This window comes from Ochotona princeps, chromosome 2, assembly GCF_030435755.1.
Source record: "Ochotona princeps isolate mOchPri1 chromosome 2, mOchPri1.hap1, whole genome shotgun sequence".
Taxonomy (NCBI): Eukaryota; Metazoa; Chordata; class Mammalia; order Lagomorpha; family Ochotonidae; genus Ochotona; species Ochotona princeps.
Window position 1 is genome coordinate 40,824,975 of NC_080833.1, and position 19,190 is coordinate 40,844,164.

The 19,190-nt window shown below is 37.7% G+C and overlaps 1 protein-coding gene across 2 annotated transcripts in view; it reads right to left on the reverse strand.

The window, feature by feature from the left end:
* EPS15 (epidermal growth factor receptor pathway substrate 15) overlaps nt 1–19,190 on the reverse strand; it is a 154,881-nt gene that overhangs the window by 28,648 nt on the left and 107,043 nt on the right. For both annotated transcript variants that reach the window (XM_004588668.4, XM_058654906.1), the window contains exons 14-18: nt 8,479–8,640; nt 7,945–8,142; nt 5,166–5,369; nt 2,527–2,643; nt 2,213–2,303 (exon numbers count right to left, since the gene is read on the reverse strand). In XM_004588668.4, the coding sequence (XP_004588725.2) occupies nt 2,213–2,303; nt 2,527–2,643; nt 5,166–5,369; nt 7,945–8,142; nt 8,479–8,640 (772 nt within the window). The remainder of the gene's footprint in view (nt 1–2,212; nt 2,304–2,526; nt 2,644–5,165; nt 5,370–7,944; nt 8,143–8,478; nt 8,641–19,190) is intronic.

Genomic DNA, 19,190 nt, shown 5'->3' on the forward strand with positions numbered 1-19,190 from the left:
TAACCAAAAGGAAACACAGAAGTCTCCTGGGAACCATGACGCCATCGCACACTTCATGGGCACCCGATGAATTCTGTTAGAGAGAAGAGACTATTTGGAAGCAAGCAAATCGCATCAAAACATGTGGGATAGAGCCAGAAGAGCAAACAGACACTCAAAAAACAGCATAGATTGGACCGCTGGAGTCGCCCCTTCCGTGTTGGTTTCCTTATATGAGAGAGAATGTGTGGTATTTGTTCTTTTGTGATTGACTCGTTTCACTGAGCATAATGGTTTCTAGTTGGGACCACCTGGTTTTGAATAGAATATCATTCTTCTTAAAAGCTGAATAATATTCCATTGAGTAGATGTACCACAGTTTCTTTAACCACTCTTCCTTGGACGCACATCTGGTTTGTTTCCATGTCATTGCTATCGTAAATTGTGCTGCTGTAAATATAGGATTACAAATCTCCCCCCCCCCAAAAAAAATTTAATTGGGTGCAAAAATTTTATTGAGAGAACATTCGGCATGGCAGTTAAATGATGCTTGGGATGTCTTTCTTTTTCTCACCCTCTTTCAATCGTTGGCCATTTAAATAAAAAAATTCAATCTACATAGTTTGTTCATAATACATATTTTTCTTGAACTTTCAGAAAACCTCTTCTATGCCTGAATTTTACTTTTCTGCATCAAAACAAAATTCTATTTCCCACAAACTTTTTGAAGTACCCTTGTGCTATAACATAAGTGAACTTTGAAAATAATAAGTTATAGAAGACAAACATAACACAAAATATGTAACTCCACACATAGGTAGTCAGAAAATATATTAGTGATTGCCTAATAGGGGAAGGGAAGTGAGTACTACTGGGTATAATTTCAAAGGAAAAGTATTCCAAAATGAAAATGTGCTAATGATCCTAAGATTGTGAATACACAGAAACCATTAAACTGTGTACTTTAAATGGACAACTTAATCTTTTAATACTTTAGCAGCTTTTTAAAACCAAGAATTCTACATCTAGGGTCATTTCTTTCACAAAACTATGCAAGGTATTTTGCCACTTTAAAACAGCTATAAATTGTTTTTACAAGCTTCTTTCGTACATGAAAAGAATGTATTAACATGGTTTGCAGTTATATTAGACAAGTGAATTTATCAACCTGATGTTTCATCAGTTAATTTATAAGCGCCAGATGGCAAGGGATCAGACTCCTAACTCTGCCATAGTTTCCTCTGTTTCAAAATCACAATATTGGCATTTAAAAATAATTACTGGCTGATAGAAGAGTACCTAATCTCATTAGTGGTCTATACTATGTTTTTCCTTTGGTTCCTATTCTGAAGAAGAAACTCTTAAATAAGGACTCCACACCTGACCTTAGCCAAAAGGCCAAGAAGTGATAAATCAGGATTCCTAAGGAATAATCAAAGACTTAGTCACAGGACTTAGTTGCCTGTGGAAGATAAATACCAGTAAAGCTAAGCACATAAACCGTAACTCTCACTTCTACTCTTGTTGTTAATAAATATGTTCTCAAAGCTGAAAACCTAGTTCTTGAGAGCTTGTTTGGAGGTTCTAGCAGGGGAGCGCAGCTATTGGTATACCCTTGACCGAAGACCGGTCCTCCTCTAGCAGCGATGGTCGTCCTCTTCGACTGAGCACACAGCTTCCGGAGGAAGGCACATGGAGTGGTGAGGGAGGAATGGGACACCTGCCTAGCCAGCCAGATCAGCCGAATCAAGCCTGGCGATCAATGGGGTGACAGATGTTAAAGCCAGATCGCCCTCACATCCTGAAAACCTAGTTCTTACACAGTTTGTTAGAGTCTGTTTTAGGGGCCAGTGTGGTGGTATAGCACTCTAAGGCTCTGCCTGTGGTGCTGGCATTGCATAAGGATACAAATTTGAGTCCCAGCTGCTCTACTTCCAATCCAGTTCCCCATTTAGAGTCTGGGAAAGTGGCAGAGGATGGCTCAGGTCCTTGGGCTCCTGATCCCACATGGGAGACTCAGAAGCAGCTCCTGGCCTCTGGCTTTGGATTGCCTCAGCTCTGGCAGGTGTGGAATTTGGGGAGTGAACCAGCATATGGAAGATCTCTGTCTCTTCTCTTTAATTCTGCCTTTCCAATATAAATAAAATAAAAATCTAAAAAAAAAAAAAAAAAAAAGGATCTGTTTTGGTAAGTCTATAATATTAAAAAAAAAAAAAAAAAAAAGAGCACTTACTTCCAACAAAAGGATCAGACTGGAAAAAATCCAAGTTTGTATCTGCAACGGGATCTGCCATTGAATTTGATTCTGCATTAAATGGATCTTCCTGAAAATAATTTTAAATTAAAATATTTAGAAATAAAAGTTTTTAAAGGTCTCATTTTAAAATAACATACACTTTGTATCAGATACATGCTTGAAAAAGTAACAAATATTTCTGTTGTCTTAAAGAACATATAACACATTTCTCCCTCTTCTTAGTCTAAACAGTGCATAATCCATGCAGGGCAATTAGTGACAAGAACATTTAAGCATAACATCATTTTTACCTCTTTTGAATGTGTGTCAGCCTCAAGCTCAGGACACACTTTCTCGGGAACAGCTGCAGCCACTGCTTCATTTTCATCAGCTACACCAGAAGGTGGTATTTCAGGACTACTTCTTGCCTACAAAATATTAATGCTACATGGACTAACAACATCTTTTTGTAGACAGAGGAAACTGACAGAAGTAACAAAGATGATTTAAAAATAAAAGCAGAATATATTCATCAAAATGGTTTCTTCTGCTAGAATCCTTCTTAGGAAAATAATCACCAAGCATGAATATAACTCAAGCCAGAAACCTCACGCCATCTTTAACCACTTCCCTTTTGGTCATTGTGACATTATGAAATGCCTTTGGCCTTGTTCCCCATTTCCTGGTACACAGCTTCTAAAAATTCCTTGGACTCTCTGAAATGACAGTGTGCTTTTGTATGTGAATAGTTTACTGATAGATGGCAGCCTCCATCCGTCAGTTGGTCATTGGGCAGACCAAAGCAAGACTAGGGGTCTGAGACTTGTAAATAGCCAATGATATAATGTCCAAGTAAGGAAGTTTCCATAAAAAACCCACAAATGGACAGGGCTCTGGGAGCTTCTAGAGCTGAACACATACGTTGCAGAGGGATGGCACATGTGAATACAGCATGGAAGCTCTGTGCCCTTCACACATTTCCTTGCCCTATGCAAGCCTTTACCCATATCCTTTGTAAAAGACTCCGCAACGTGTTTCCCTGAATTCTGTGTACTGCTCTACCAATTAATCCGAAGAAAGGAGGATGTTGTGGGAATCTTGACTTACAGCCATTTGGGGTTCTTACCGGGGCTTTCCATACTTATCAAAGTGTCAGACAGCAGTCCTGGGGAGCCTTCATCCTTGGGGATCTGATGCTATCTCCAAGTAGGCAGATTCAGAACTGAATCAAACTAGAGGACACCAGCTCTTGTATGCGGCAGAAGCTTATTCACTTGCTGGTGGGTAGAAATCTCCAGACTTTTTGAGATTCCAGAAGTCTACTGTGTTGATTACTACAGTGTGTGTGTGAGAACAGAGGTAAGACACTTTGTTTTTCTGACAGTCATCTCCCAAGAGGAGTAATAAACCAGGTCTTTCTCAGTCTGCCACTTGGCTCCTTCTCAAACTCTACCCTATCCCTTCACCTCTGCTGTCACCAGCACTCATTTATTAGTTCTTTGGTCTGGCTTACTGTAGTCTTTCAACTGTATTCCTGCCTCTAATTTGTATCCTTTCAATCTCAGTCTTCTTATAGTGGCCAAAATAATAAACCTAAAATGTGATCTTTTGGGTTTAAAGTCCTTCAGTGGCTTCTGTTGCTCCTTGATTTAGGCAAGTAAAAAGGTTAAAGAAATGGCAGGAGCAATTTCCCTTCCATACTACATCATATGGCTGAAGAGTAAATTAGTCTTCTGCCTTTTGTGGTTAAATTATTATATAATGAATCAATCTATATAAAAATCAATTTTAAATTCATCCTTAAAACTTCTTAGACTTCTATTCTTCTCATTTATTGCATTATGGCTTAAATTGAAGCTAAAACAACTTTCAAATAGGCTCCCCCACCTCTGTCCCCTACTCAGGCTCCTAACATACCTCTGTGTGTGGAATTTTACTCCCTAATCCACCCCCTACATTGCCAAAAGGTAAATTTAATCACATTGCATTATGCTTAAATGTATTCAATGGCTACTCACTATAGTTAGATAAAAATCCCCAATGCATCAAGCCGAATACTGAGCTCTTCATCTCTGGTCTTTTCTGACCGGGTCATTTTTATGCAAACATGTATCATAATCACCCATGGAATTTGTTTAACTCATGTGTTAATTTGTTAGTGTGTGTTTGGCTCCAACTTAGAACCTCTACTGCAACAGGTCTGAGGTAGGGCACATGACTTCTGCAGTTTCATAAAATATCAGCTGTGATACAGAAAGGAGCCTCAGCTCTTGGCAATACTCTCCCCAAAAGCACAACACACCCTTCCCAAGGCATCAGCAGTCTGTGCAGCACGTCTTCTCCCACCCTGCAGCTCTGCCACAGAACACCATAGCAGAGCAGCTCCGTGCTCTTCCTTGCCTAATTCCTTTTCACCTACCAAAGCTCATTGGCAAAAGTTCCCCCAGAAAATCATTTTTTAGTCCCCTCCAAGCTGTCCCAGCTGAATATCGTGTGCTTTATTACGACCCCTTTACAGTGTTATACTACCTGAGTAAACCCGGCTTGAAAAAAGGCAAGGTATTTTGTCTTTGTGGCTCTCACATACAATGCAGCAATTCTGTACACAGGGAGAGCTCACTAAATAATTATTAATGTATATTCTAACATGAGATGAAGAACTACTTTCATCCTCAAGTGAGGATACTTCTAAAAAAGTTTTTATGTATAGAAATATTATCTTTAAATGTTTTCTGTATAAAATAAACCAGTTAAAATAACATTTTTTACACTGGTCAGAAATGTTAGAATTCTTGCATTAGGACCCACTCTGCCTCTGAAAAAGAAACTGTAACTGCTCAGATAGGGCAAGGTCACACATTAACATTAGGCATGGTGCCAGTGAGACTGGATCGGTATCAATCCTTTCCTCCAAAGCTGACGATGGAGGATGTGGGATGATTCGACTCACTGGAGACTCCTGGTGAATGGGCTCAGTCTCCAGGCTGCTCTGGACTTCAGCATGTTCATTAAGGTTAGCTGTTTCACTGCTGCTGGTGCTGAGGCTGCAATAATCTGTAGCGCCATTTACAAGAATGCTGTGTGGGCTACTGCGCCAATTTAACTGGTTATTATGATTTTCCAGATCTTTCATTTCCATTAGTTTCATCTGTATCTGTCAACACAAAAATGGAAGTACAGTGTCATTCATTAAGAGAAAGCACATGAAATGTAAAAATGATTATCACTCTGATCAAGGAAAAATTTTATAATACTATATATATATATATATTTTTAAAAAACAAAACTTACATATTTGAAAGGCAGAGAGAGTGAGCTCCATCTATTGGTTCATTTCCTAAGTGTTTGCAACAATCCAGGCTTGGCTAAATTTGGAGGAGACAAAACCCATCTCCCACATGGGTAGCAGGAAACGAGTCACTTCAATTATCACCGCTGTCTCCCAAGGACCCTACCCACAGGAAATGGAGCTAGTGCTTGCAGCCAGACACTCCAATGCAGGAGTCAAGTGTCAATCATGAGGTCAACAACCACTCTACAGAGAGACTTCAGTATCATCTCCAGTATGTCTCTTGAAATACCAATACACATGGGCTTGCTTTAGCACATCTTTTGATATTTCTTAGAAAATCTGATAAAAAATATTTGCAGATTGGTAGTGCTTTAGGGTGTAATTAGAAAAATAAGGTCCACAGTATTGGAGGGAAAGACAGCAAAATACCAGAAAAAGAAAGAGGAAATCCGGGGAGTGGCACCATGGTGTGGTAAGCTAAGCCTCTGCCTGCAGAACTGGCATCCCATATGGGCACAGGTCCGAGTCACAGCTGCTATCCCATCCAGCTCCTTGCTTATGGCCTAGAAAAGCAGTAGAGGATAGTTCAGGTCTTTGAGCTGCTGCACTCAACTGGCAGACCAAGAAGAGGCTCTTGGGCTCTGGATTGGCTTGGCTCTGCCCATTGTGGCCATCTGGGGGGCAAACCAGGGGACAGAGATCTCTGAGGCTCTGCCTTACAAATAAAAGTAAAAGCAGTAGAAGATGGCTTAAATGCTTGGGACCCTGCACCCCATGGGAGACCTGGAAAAAGCTCCTGGCTTTAGACTAGCCTAGCTCTGGTTGTTGTAATTCCTTGGGGACTGAACCAGAGGATGGAAGATCTTTCTATTTTTCTCTGTAATTCTTTCAAGTAAAATAAATAAAAAAATTTTTACAAAAAAAGCAAAGAATCTATACATGTGAACAATCACATTACCTACATTTATCTGCAGAAGAAATAATTTTCTAATTGAAAAACAATGCAAAGGTCTTCAAACCAGCAAAAACTCGAATCCCAAAAAAGAAGATATCAGGATATTATTTATTTTTTAAAGTAATGTTTATTGAATATTTATGCACCAAACACACTGCCAAAATTTCTCATAGATTTTACCTCTGTTAATCCTCAAGGTAGTCTTATGAGGCAGGGGCATTGTTAACTGCCCGATTTTAAAGGTAATAAATCTGACACTAAGTTTATTTACCTCGTACATGGCAAAGCTAACATGTGGATTTCGACCACCCAACTGCAAAGGTCATGCTCTATGACCATTTACAAGATGTACAGTTGTACCAATATATAACAGTTACAAGAAATCTGCTGATAGAAAACTTCTGAAAAATTGTGGTTAGTGCTGTGACACAGTGCATTAAGCTGCTGCCTGTGACACTGGCATTCCCTAACAGTATCAATTCATGGCCCAGTAGGATGGTTCAATTTGCTAATTCTTCCCTTGTAAGCACCAAGATTACTCATGGGCATGGGTTTGTATCTTGGCTGCTCCACTTCCCAACCAGCTCCCTGTTTCTGGACTGGGAAAGTAGTAGAGGATGGTTCAAAGCCTTGGGCCCATTTGGGAGACAAGGAAGAAAACTCTGGGATCCTGGCCTTAGATTGGCTCAGCTCCAGCTGTTGAGATCATTTGGGGAGTGAATCAGCAGATGGAAGATATTTATCTTTATAAATCTGCCTTTCCAATAACAATAAATAAATTAAAAAAAAAAAAAGAGCATCAGTTCAAGTCCTGGCTTCTCTACTTCCAATCCAACTCCCTAGTAATGTGCCTGGGAAAGCAGAGGAAGATGGCTATATACTTGGGCCTCTGTGGGGGACTGGGTGAGGGCCAGCTGTTGGGGTCACTGGCAAGTAAATCAGTGCATGGAAGATCTCAATCTCTCTCTGGAACTCAACCTTTCAAGTCAATAAATCAATCTTAAAAAAGAAAAAGAAAAAGAAAGCCATTGAAAAATTGAACACATGAAACAGCATTATTGGCTGAAAGGTATATGATGTTCCATCTGAGCACATTTCTTTTTTTTTTTAAAGGTTTATTTTATTTTTATTGGAAAGTCAAATATACAGAGGAGGAGAGATATTGGAAAGTCACACATACAGCGAGGAGGAGAGACAGAGAGGAAGATCTTCCATCTGTTGATTTATTCCCCAAGCGGCCGCAAAGGCTGGAGCTGAGCCAATCCAAAGCCAGGAGCCTGGAGCTTTTTCTTCCGGGTCTCTCTTGTGGGTTCAGGGTTCCAAGGCTCTGGGCGTCCTTGATTACTTTCTCAGGCTGCAAGCAGGGCCGCTGGTATTATAACCAGCGCCCATATGGGATCCCGGGGCGTGCAAGGTGAGGACTTCAGCTGCTAGGCCACCGCACCAAGCCCTGAGCATATTTCTTACATCACAGAGACTTACTGTGCTGATCTCCTGCTGTGAATCTTGCAGGTGCTGCTGAAGTGGTTCCAGCTGAACCTTCCCTGACTCCACACTCTCCTCCAGCTCAGCTGTTTCTTGCTGGAGGCGGCTGAGCTCTTCTCTAGCTTTGGCCAGTTCTTCTTCGTAAGTGGAGATTTGTGATTCCTGACTAGTTAATTCAGCTTTCAGAGATGAGATCTAAGCATTGAGGCGAATGAGAAGAAGGGGAGGTCGAGAGAAGAAATATTAAAATATCCACCAAGGTAGCACATTTCTTTATTATTTTGTTGAGTTTTGGCAAAGAAGGGTAATTAGGGGTGGGATACGGAAGAGATGAAGGCACAGTCACCACACTTCCAATCCAAGACTGGAAAAAAGTACATGAAGGCCTTTCTTTTTTGCACTAAAGAGGGCCTGTAGTTCTTGGATGGATTTGGCTCAGTCTCCCTCATGTGCCCATGTGACTACATCGCCACCCAACAATAACAACAAAAAGCAGAGTTATAGATGCAGGCAAGAGTAAACAGATTTTACCAGCTGGGCCTCCTCGGCACATTTCTTTCTGACTTCCTTGAGCTGTTCTTCCAGTTGGGCTTTCTGCTCATCCAGTTCATCAAGAAGTTCCTGTACTTGCTGCTTCTGGGCCTGAAGTTTTTGCAGATTAGTATTTTCCCTTTGAACTTCATCCTGAAGATCCTTAAGAAAATCGACATATTTAGTCTCTTGGGTACAAAGGGAGATGCTAGCAATCTGTCAAGCCTATCTTAAGGGAAAATAGTCTTGTCTTGGTGTGTTGGTGGATGAGATTACTCATAGCTCAAAATCCAATCTTTACTTGAGAAACTTTCCTAGACTTTAGACTTAGGTATCCAATTTGCTTACTCAAATCTGCCTGTGGGTGTCTGATGGGCTCTATGGACATATGGAAAACAGACCTCCTGGCATTTCTCCCTAAATTTGCTTTCACCTCAATCTTCCCTCTTTCTCTGGTCAAAAGCATAACATCTTTCTTTTCTTTTCAAGGGGCAACTTTTAAATTAATTTCTAAATCACACCAAACAGAACAATGAATTGCAGATATACTATAGATCTGAATGTGAAAGAGAAGACCTTAAAATGTATAAAAGAAAACGCATGACTCACTCACTGTAAGGAGGGGGTTTCTTAAAGTAAAACAAACAAAAAGAACCATTTTAAAAATGCTGTATTTATCTGTGTGCTCAATGATAAGGGCGATAAAGATTAAATATTTTTAAATTTATTTTTTATTAATTATTTTTTGTATTTAAGGGAAACAATGCCGATATCATTACTGCATGAAACATAGCAGCCAAGATGGCCTAATCTACATATTATGCAAAAGCTGGAATTCCTCTTTTGGCCACCAGGAAAATCACTTGATTTTATTCCCAATTCTCCCAATAATAGCACATTACTAATACTATTGGTGGTGCAAAAGAGAGAGGCTAATTGACTACCTATAAAAAGGATTCCTTAGGAAAACAGAGCTTAGTTCTGTTGAGGAACCACAGGTGAGAAAACAGAAGCTGATAATTCCAAGGCACATGTCAGCAGAAGGTAGTCTGAGATCTCAGATAAGATTAAAACGAGCATAAATTTATAAAAATAATATCTTTAATTACTTTATTCAAAGTTCTCAATAACCATTAATCAGAATTAAGAATATAAAAATAAAAGACACCACAAGTTTGTGAATTATTGTGTGATTCACACAATACAGCACCACCCACCATAACAGCAAATATTTAAGATGGTATCTAACAAATGCAAGGCACTAGTCTCTAAAAACTCATTTACAATCCATACGAAAGACAGATGAGAAAGGCACCATTATTCACATTTTATAGATGTGAAAACCAAAGAACAGTTAAGCAAGAAACTTATCCAAAGTTATAGCTGACAAACAAAGCAATCGAACTAGGTTCTGACACCACTCTGTTAACTACTATGCTATAAACTGCCCAAAGACTAAATGGCTCACAACATATGTAATATTTTTCACGATGCATATAAGTACTTCTGTGATTAAACACTCAACAATGCTTTTAATAACCGTTTTGTCTTAAATTTCTCAACCAACTGGTCTAAAATACTATTATCATACTCCTTAAAATGCCAACATAATAGATGATCACAATTCTATCAGTGCCGACACCCCTGAGTTATGTGGTTACATTTTCACGTTGGGCTCCTCTAGTATCCTATCATTAATTTACTAGCACTCCTAAGTTCTTAACCTTCCTGCACTGCTACTGTCCCAAAGACAAATACACTAAAGCTTTAGATATGTACCAGGCCCAGGAGTGACATAAACTCATTCTGACTGTGTGAAATGACTTTATTTTCTGTGTTGCTAAGCACAGTAACTTCAAGTCTATCTTTGACTTTCTCTCTCAGTTCACACATGTCCTATATATTCTACCATAACATTTCTCTTTAAGATCATCTCAAAGCTTCCATAGACCCTCTTTATTTATGAATGATTCTGTCTCTGTTTCTGCCTACCTCAGATTTACAACTCTTAAAAGACTAACTCATTACAAAAGATTTCTTTTTCTTTCTTCTGAAAAGATGTGTTTATTTACTTTTACTTGAAAGGCAGATTTTCAGAGAGAAGGACAGGCAGAGAGAGAGAGAGAGAGAGAGAGAGAGAGAGAGAGAGAGAAAGAGAGAATATCTTACAGTACTGCAGGTGGAGGATTAACCTGCCAGCCCCAGGGTATTCCTTTAATTAGTGTTATATTTTAAATATGAGAGCATTTCAATAAGTTTGTAGAAAACAGAATTAACAAATAGTTTATTTTAGATTTTGAAATCAGTTTTTTTCCCCCTCCCACAATATTCCTTTCCCATGGAATGGAAAGTTGACTGTTAGAACAGGACACACCAAGACCCTAAAATCTAGGCCCTAAGAGATCCTCCTTCTATTACTTTCTTTCTCCTGTGACCTGCCCTCAGAAGGCCCTGGGCTTTCCCAATAGAAAATACATGTCAGCATCCCTATGCCTTTCCCCAAGTCATTTACTCTTTCTGTCTAGAAAGTCACTATTCATTCCTCAAGACGCAAACTTAACTGCCTTCCCACCAGCCCACGACAATTTGTTTCGTTTTTTTTTTTTTGAAGATTTATTTATTTTTATTGGAAAGTCAGATATACAGAGAGGAGAGACAGAGAGAGGAAGATCTTCCATCCAATGGTTCACTCCCCAAGTGAGCACAACGACTAGAGCTGAGCCAATCCGAAGCCAGGAGCCAGGAACCTCTTCCGGGTCTCCCATGTGGGTGCAGGGTCCCATGGCTTTGGGCCATCCTCAACTGCTGTCCCAGGCCACAAGCAGGGAGCTGGATGGGAAGTAGGGCCGCTGGGATTAGAACCAGCAACCATATGGGATCCCGGGGCATTCAAGCTGAGAACTTTAACCACTAGGCCACCGCACTGGGCCCAGCAATTTGTTTCTAACCTCTATTTGCATACCTACTACAGTGTCTCAGAGTTACGTCTAAATCATAAACTGCTGAAGAACAGAAAGCACGCTTCATCTGCTCCTGTCTTTCAAAATCTACACAAAGTCCAGCACATCCCAGGGAATTAATTAAGCAATCATTCTAAATATCACAAGATTTTAATATCAGAGGAAAGCTAATGGGAAATGTTCCTGAGACTAAAAAGTAACATATTATTTTACCAAAACATGAAAAGGCTCACCCTGTATTTAAACTATAACTAACTACTAACCTCAAACTGACTAAATGCTTTTGAAAAAATTTAAATGACTACATGACATTTAAATTTGAAAATATGTCTACAGAAATGTGCTATTGGGCAATTTTATCATTTTACAAATACAGTATATTCATACAAATTAAAAAATCTGAAATGGCACTAGGCAATAAAATTTTATATAAGATCATCATCATATATTTGGTCAACCTTTTGTTGAGCAAAACATCAGAATGTGGCCCATAACTATAATTCCTATATAATTATATAATTCTAAGCCAGTATTTTTATAGTCTATGGGCCAAGGCTAATCCAATATATGGAAATAATTCTTACTGCTTTGGCATGCCACTGTGGCATAAACCTTTCTTATATTTTAAAGTGTGTATATTTGCTTGTTCACATTGTATTATGTATTATCTTACCCTCAGGAAGGTAGAATGAAGGGTTTACCTTATCACAGTGATTTGAAAAATTCTAATAATTTATCTATAAAATATTTTAAAAGAATGCCACCAGCAGATCTAAATTCATTTTTTAAAAAACGATCTTCAGAGTTACAGAGACAGAGAGAAAGTGAGAAAGAGAGAATTATTCCATTAGCTGATTCACTCCTCAAATGACTGCAAGGGTTAGGGCTGAAACGAAGGCAGAAGCCAGGGCTTCGTCAGTTCTCCCGTGTGGGTATAGGGCTCTTTCTCCTCTGCTCTCTCAGGCTATAAGCTGGGAGGTGGATCGGGAAGTGGAGCAGCCAAGACAGGAACTGGCACCTTTATGGAATGCCAGCACTGCAGGTGGAGAACTAGTTTGCCACACCTTGCTGCCAGCCCCCTAAATTCATTTGATTAACTTTGGAATATAAACCATTTCAAGTTCCATACTTTATTAATAAAAATAAAAATCCTTATACAGTTTATGTATAGCAGCATGCTAGCCTCAAAAACATTTTTTTAAATACTAGGGGAAAACATATATTTTTTAAATTATAAATGTTCAGGATTGAGAATAGAAAAATACATTTAAATAGCCCCATAAGCAAATATTCTCATATAATTTCACATCCAGCTTCAAACTTCAAAGAAAAAAACCCCAAACTTCAAATAATATCTAGTCATTGAAATGAGATGTAATTCCAATGTCTTCAAAATTCTAATTTTCTTCAAGAAAAATACAACTATCTTAAAAGGGTCAATTTTTTTTGAAAAAAAAAAAGCTTAGGCTAGTGTTAACTTCTAAAAGATTAATACAAAGGCAAATAAGTCAAAGTCCTTTTTGTATATTCATAGAACATAAAAAAAAGTTCAAACAAAGGTGTACCTACTAAGGCTTTCTTTTTCCTTTTTTATTCTTTTATTTTACAAGTTCACTATGAACTGATACTTCTATAATCAGAAAATGTCAATTCTGCTGTCTCTTAAGTATTACATCTCTAGTGGTTTCACACCAATATAAAAATATTCTGATGTGACTGAAATTTTATGTAACAACTACCAATAATATACCAATGTTTCCTTTAATAAACTGAGCCATTTTTCAAAAAGAGTATTCTTGACGAACCACTTAAATAGAACATCAGACCACAGTCTTATGTAAGAGGAAAGGGAATAAAAAAACCAATAATACTTCCTCACTCCTCCTCTTTTTGTTCCAAAAAGCAAACACATTCACTCAAATTTCCCAACCTTACTGCCCATTCTCATTTTTTAGCTGCAGTAAAAATCCTTATAACACAAAAGTCTAGGAAATCTTTCAATGGGAAGATTGCTGAGAAAACACTTTACATAGTGAGATACTTCAAGTAGGACAAGATTCATACTAAAATACATTATATTCAACACTTCTTCATGTTTATTTCTAAATACAAAAAAAATCTTCTTTATAAAAATAAACAATTGGGTTACCCCAATTGTTACACAAAATGAGTCTTCTTTTTCAGGAAGCAAAATTCAATTACCAAACTGCACAAAATTAAAATTAGCAGTTGCAAATACACAAGCTGCTAACAGCTAACAATGACATTTTACTGAAAGATTACTTGTAACGCTACCAACATTAATTTTAATTTCCACTCAATATCAACATACACCTGGCTACCTCATTTTTGGTACATGTTTGTTTATCCTGATACTAAATTAAAGTAACAGATGAACACCTCCCATCTTCAGACCTCTCTCCCCCATCACATCCTTAACTAGGACACTGACAGTTTTGTGTTTTTTTAAAGCAAACAGTGCCTTCCACTGAACTTGGCTGTCTCTTTATTAACCTAAGAATGGTCCTCTCCTTGTCAGAGCATGGCTTCAGCTCTCTCAGGTGACAACCCCCCCTTAAGTGAATGACTGAAGACATTTTCAGATGCCCTACCCAGTTCTCCATTTTTCCTAATGTTTTACTTGCCTATCAGGACCACTGACAGGAAAAGAAAGGAGGATATAAACAACCAGAGAATGACAAAGATGAAATGAACAAAATTAGTGTAATATGGGCCAGGGTCTGTTCCAAAATACTAACAGAGCAAGTAACATCCAAGTTTCCTTTAATTCAAGAATGAAGGCATAACTTGAGGTGGGCCTCTTGCCTTTTATATTTTAGAAAAATTTCAAAGAAAAGGTCCTGTTTTCTAGAAATCATTTGTTTCTGAAAATTATAAACTCATTCCAGTTCCTCCATACCACAAGAAGTGCTATGGAAAAGTGAAGTAAAATTTATTTTCTGTAAAGATTTAGCTAATTTGAAAGGTAGAGCTACATAGAGAGAAAAGGAGAAAGACAGGTTAGGGAGGGAGAGACAGACAATTTCCATTAGCTGGCTCACACCCCAAATGGCCTCAAGAGTGAGGGTTTGACCAGGCTAAAGCCAGAGGTCCACAGAATTCCACCTAGGTCTCCTAAGTAGGTGGCTGGGGACCATGCACTTGGGCCATCTTCAGCTGCTTTTCCAGGCACATTAGCAGGGAGCTGGATAGGAAGTGCAGCAGCTGAGGCTCCAACTGCCGGTCTACGGGATGCTGGCATCAACAGTAGCAGCTTTACCTTGCTTACCAGTTTACCTTGTGACCAAAATGCTGCCCCCAAGACAACTTTCACACACATAAAATAGTAAAGCAATGCACTTCAGCAAACCAAATCAGACCTACAACTGAAGAAATAACCTAAGAAATGTGTGAAAAATTAGCAACACATTTGTTTCACATGCATTACAGAGAAAACAGGTTATGAACAAATTATTTACTTTAAAAATCTCAAAATCCAAAATGCGAGTTTATATGTACTATTAGAATATCTACTAAAATACTTTCTTTGCTCACTTTATAGTTCTTCTATTATTTCTTCATAAAAAGTATTATTTAGTTTATTTCAAATACTCAAAAAACTCTACAGACTAACCCCAAACTAGAAGTAATCAGATAGAATCATTATGCTGGCCTAACATTTAAAATGGAAATTATATTATTATCCTTAATATAAAAATATTAACTACATAACAAGATATTTTAACCAAAGAAAGAAAGCCTATTAAACACGGGTAGGTGTTAGCAAACCCCACTAGCAGTCTGTCTTTATTTCCCAATCATATGCTTTCCAGTATGTTCTAAAGAGCATCACTGTTAGGAAGAGAGTGTTGAGCTCATGGATCTAATTTCAACTACAATAAGTCATCCCTTTTCATCTAAAGAAAAAACTATGTAAATTAAGATTAAAAAATAGGAAATGACTAAATTACTGAATTCTTATGGAAATACAAATAAGCGAGAGTTTCTTTTGCACAAGGGTAGTATGAACATCATGGAAAATCTGCCTCTTCATGATGTCCTCTGTCCCTAATCCTCTCTACCTACAGGTTTTTAGATACCACTACTGGCAGTACTTACATTCATATGGGCACTGGTTTGAATCTGGCCTTTCCACTTGGGATCCAGCTCCCTGCTAATGCGCCTAGGAAAGCAGTGTAAGATGACCCATGTGGGAAGCTGGGAGGAACCTTGTTACTCCTGACTTCAGACCAACTCATTTACAGCTGTTGCAACCATTTGAGTGAACCAGTGGATAGATCTCTCTCTCTGTCTCTGTGTCTCTCCGTCATAACTCTTTCAAATAAATCAACAGATAGATAGACAGATAGATAAATAAAAGTTTTCTAATTTTACTGTGAAAAGTTTCCTTAAATTTACTTCTATATACTACCAAATATAGTAGAAGGTAACATCCAAGGTACAATTTTAAAGCTCAGAAAGCTCACAAATGGGTTACAGTATACTGGAATCTATATACATACACATCAAATTCCTACTATAGAATAACACACTGTATATATATCACATAATATGGATACATATTACTCTGATAGTGCCAACACAGAGAAGACTGGTATAGACTAAAGAGACACAGAAGATGGAGACAAATGGTATCTGATCGTTAGTATGGTATCTGGGCTTTAGGACTGGATGGAATTCAACCAAACAGGGAAGTGGGGAGCTTTATAGATTGTAGCAATAAAAGGTCTGAAGAATTAGGAGCAAAAAGAATGCACATAATACAGTTCACAGTCATAAAATCAGAAAATTAATAATAAAGGAAGAGAACTAGCATTTTATCTTTTTAGGTACCCTTAACATGTCCTTTGAAGTAAGCTATCCATTCATTAGCAGTGGCTCAGAGTTGATTTAGGAAGAAAAGCAAGTTCGAATGGAGTTTAAGCATGCGTAATCTGACTTTATAGTTTTAGACAGTAGGTGAAAATAGGGGAAACCATGAGAAACACAGAAACAACAAAGTTCAAACTTGAAGCCAATTTCTTTCAATAAGACTCATTATACAGAGACTTCAAAATGATGCAATATGAAGATATGTGACTGGCACTCAAGAGAGTTGAGAGGTTGATAAATATCTAGGAGCCCGCATATGGGGGGCAGAGGGTATGGAGAAGAAAGAGAAGGGCACACTCACACAGTCTGTCACACATATAGGCATAATCCCACATAGGAAGCTATTTAGGAAAGCACAACCCAAAAGTTATCCACACAGAAAGGCCCAACAAATTCATCCTTTAAGATGATTGTTGGTCCTGAGTAGAGAAACAGTTTGGATAAATGCAGATTATCAAGAGTTACTGAAAAGACAAAAAGAAGGTGGAAATGGTCTCACAAAGTAATAAATGCAGAGAAGCACAAGTTGATAGCTAAGGTAGCAATAGGCCCCCAGCCCCAAAGACTATTTTCAAACTGAGGAGCTTCAAAAATAGACAACAGTGTGTAGAGATAAAAGTCACAGAGGAACAAGCCTGAAGATGAATGGAAGATACTAAGATGACTACTGGTGGTAGTGTAACAAAATCCAAAAGAACACAAGATTTCAATATTACTGTGAAGCACTTTATCCACATAATCTTATTTGACTCTACGTAACCGCTAAAGTATTTGGTATTTGTATTATTTTAAATTTCAGAGAAAATAAATTAGAGTGTACAATGGTTAAATCACAAACTTATAAAGTGGTACAGCCAGGAAATGAACTGAAGTTAGTCTGAGGCCAAACTGTTGTTATAAATCTCTCCATAAAACTGAAGAAAGCACATACATGAAGGCCAATTCATAAATCCTTACTGACCAATCAAATGAAAAATTTGGTAAGACTATAAACAGGTGGTTTAAAAAAAAAACACCCAAACTAGAAACATTTGAGCAGTTTTTCCTTAGAACTTGACAAACCAATAGTGTACTTCAAACAACCTAATTAACTTACCTTTAGAAAAATTCCAAGTTAAATTTTTCAAGACTATAGTTCATAGAAATAGAGATGGGAAACAACTTTAGAAACTAACTACACAGCAGATAATTTACTTTAACTGCATTAAGAAGACTAAATACAAGACAGGAAAAAAGCTAAGCCTTTTGGCTTTGAACATTTGCTTCCTGTGCTTGAGACATGTAGCAGTCATTTAATAATTTTATTAGGATGGAGAAAAGAGAGCACAAAAACCAAGTTTTGATTAAGCAGACACTCACTGATAGGCCAAAATTCCATTTTTTGCATTCCTGATGCATTCATTTTTATCATTTCTTATTAGCATCTCCATTAGACAGTACGGCCAGAAAGAAGCAATGAAATGATTCTGCTATTTATTTACAGCTCTAGTAAATTTCCTTTTGCCAGAGAAACTGAAAGGTACTGAGAGTTGGAGTTATGTAACTTAATTGTTCATGTTATTCCCAATCTGTGTCTCATCAATAGGTAAATCAGAGTTAATAAAATCTACTTATTACCATTTCTGATTGTTTTGTGCTTCAAAAACTAAAAATGATGACCAGATGAAAAGCTTTAATAACTTCCATTTGTCAATTATTCATGTCATGACCATGGAAAATGCACAGTTCCTCTTGCAGTGCAGAACAGAGATGGCTCTATTAATCAAAGCTTTTAGCTACTGCTTTTTCATGCTCCAACATACTTTGTACTTAGAGTACTCTGTGCAGAAAAATTAAACATCTGGGATCCCTTGTGCCAATCAGACATTTTGGACTTCACAAAACTTAGAACACAGAAGCTTTTAGTGGTCTTTCAAGCTAGCTATTTAAATTTCCATTCTCAAAAAATAGAAAAACCAACAGGTAGAGATAAATAAAATACTAATTATCCCCAAAATCTATATACTATAAAATTGTAAACAGCCAAATTTAGGAAGCTATACAAAACATATTAGTAAGTATACCTATTTCTTCAAATTGAGACATTTTTTTGTAAATTATTCTACCTTATATTCTTTAGTGTCAGCAATAATGGCATAAAGTCTGTAATTACTTTTGTATATCGTAGGCAGTTTGAAAACTGTATAAAAAGAATGTAATTCAGGTAACCCATTCTCTCTACATCTCCATATCTCACTGCCAAAAAGAAAATTGGTGATGATCTTTTGACTTTTGCATTGCTCAAGTATATACAATAAACGCAGTCCTCCAGAGAGTCACTCTCCAAGAATAAGTCTCTGACTAAATAATTCACCCCGCTCAGTCTCCAACAAAACAAAGCAACAGAGCTAACAATTGTGAGCTTTCATCTACGTAAAACTGTTAGGACAAGCCCAACATACAAGTCACACATTTAGAAATGCCCATCCATGACCTCCTACTGCAACGGCTTCCAGGAGGTGCTTCTACATCCAGTCTCCTATTTATATTATGCAGCATTCAAGAAACATGGCCCAATATCACGGCTACATGCATTAGTTACTGCTCTAAATAAAACACTCTCCAGTATTCTATGATTTAAATGTAGGAAGCCTCTCCTTTGATCTTTCGCCAAATAGAAACTGACATTTTATCTTTGCTATTCATAAAATGAAACTACTCAATACAGTATTCAGTGAAAATGAGTAAAATCTTATGTCAAAGTTTAAGATACCTTAGCTACAAGGCTACTCACAAAATGCTATCTAAAATTTTTCTGTATCATCTCCCACTCTACCAGTATTAGGAGAAACAGCCTAAGATACTGGGTCTTCTAGTTAT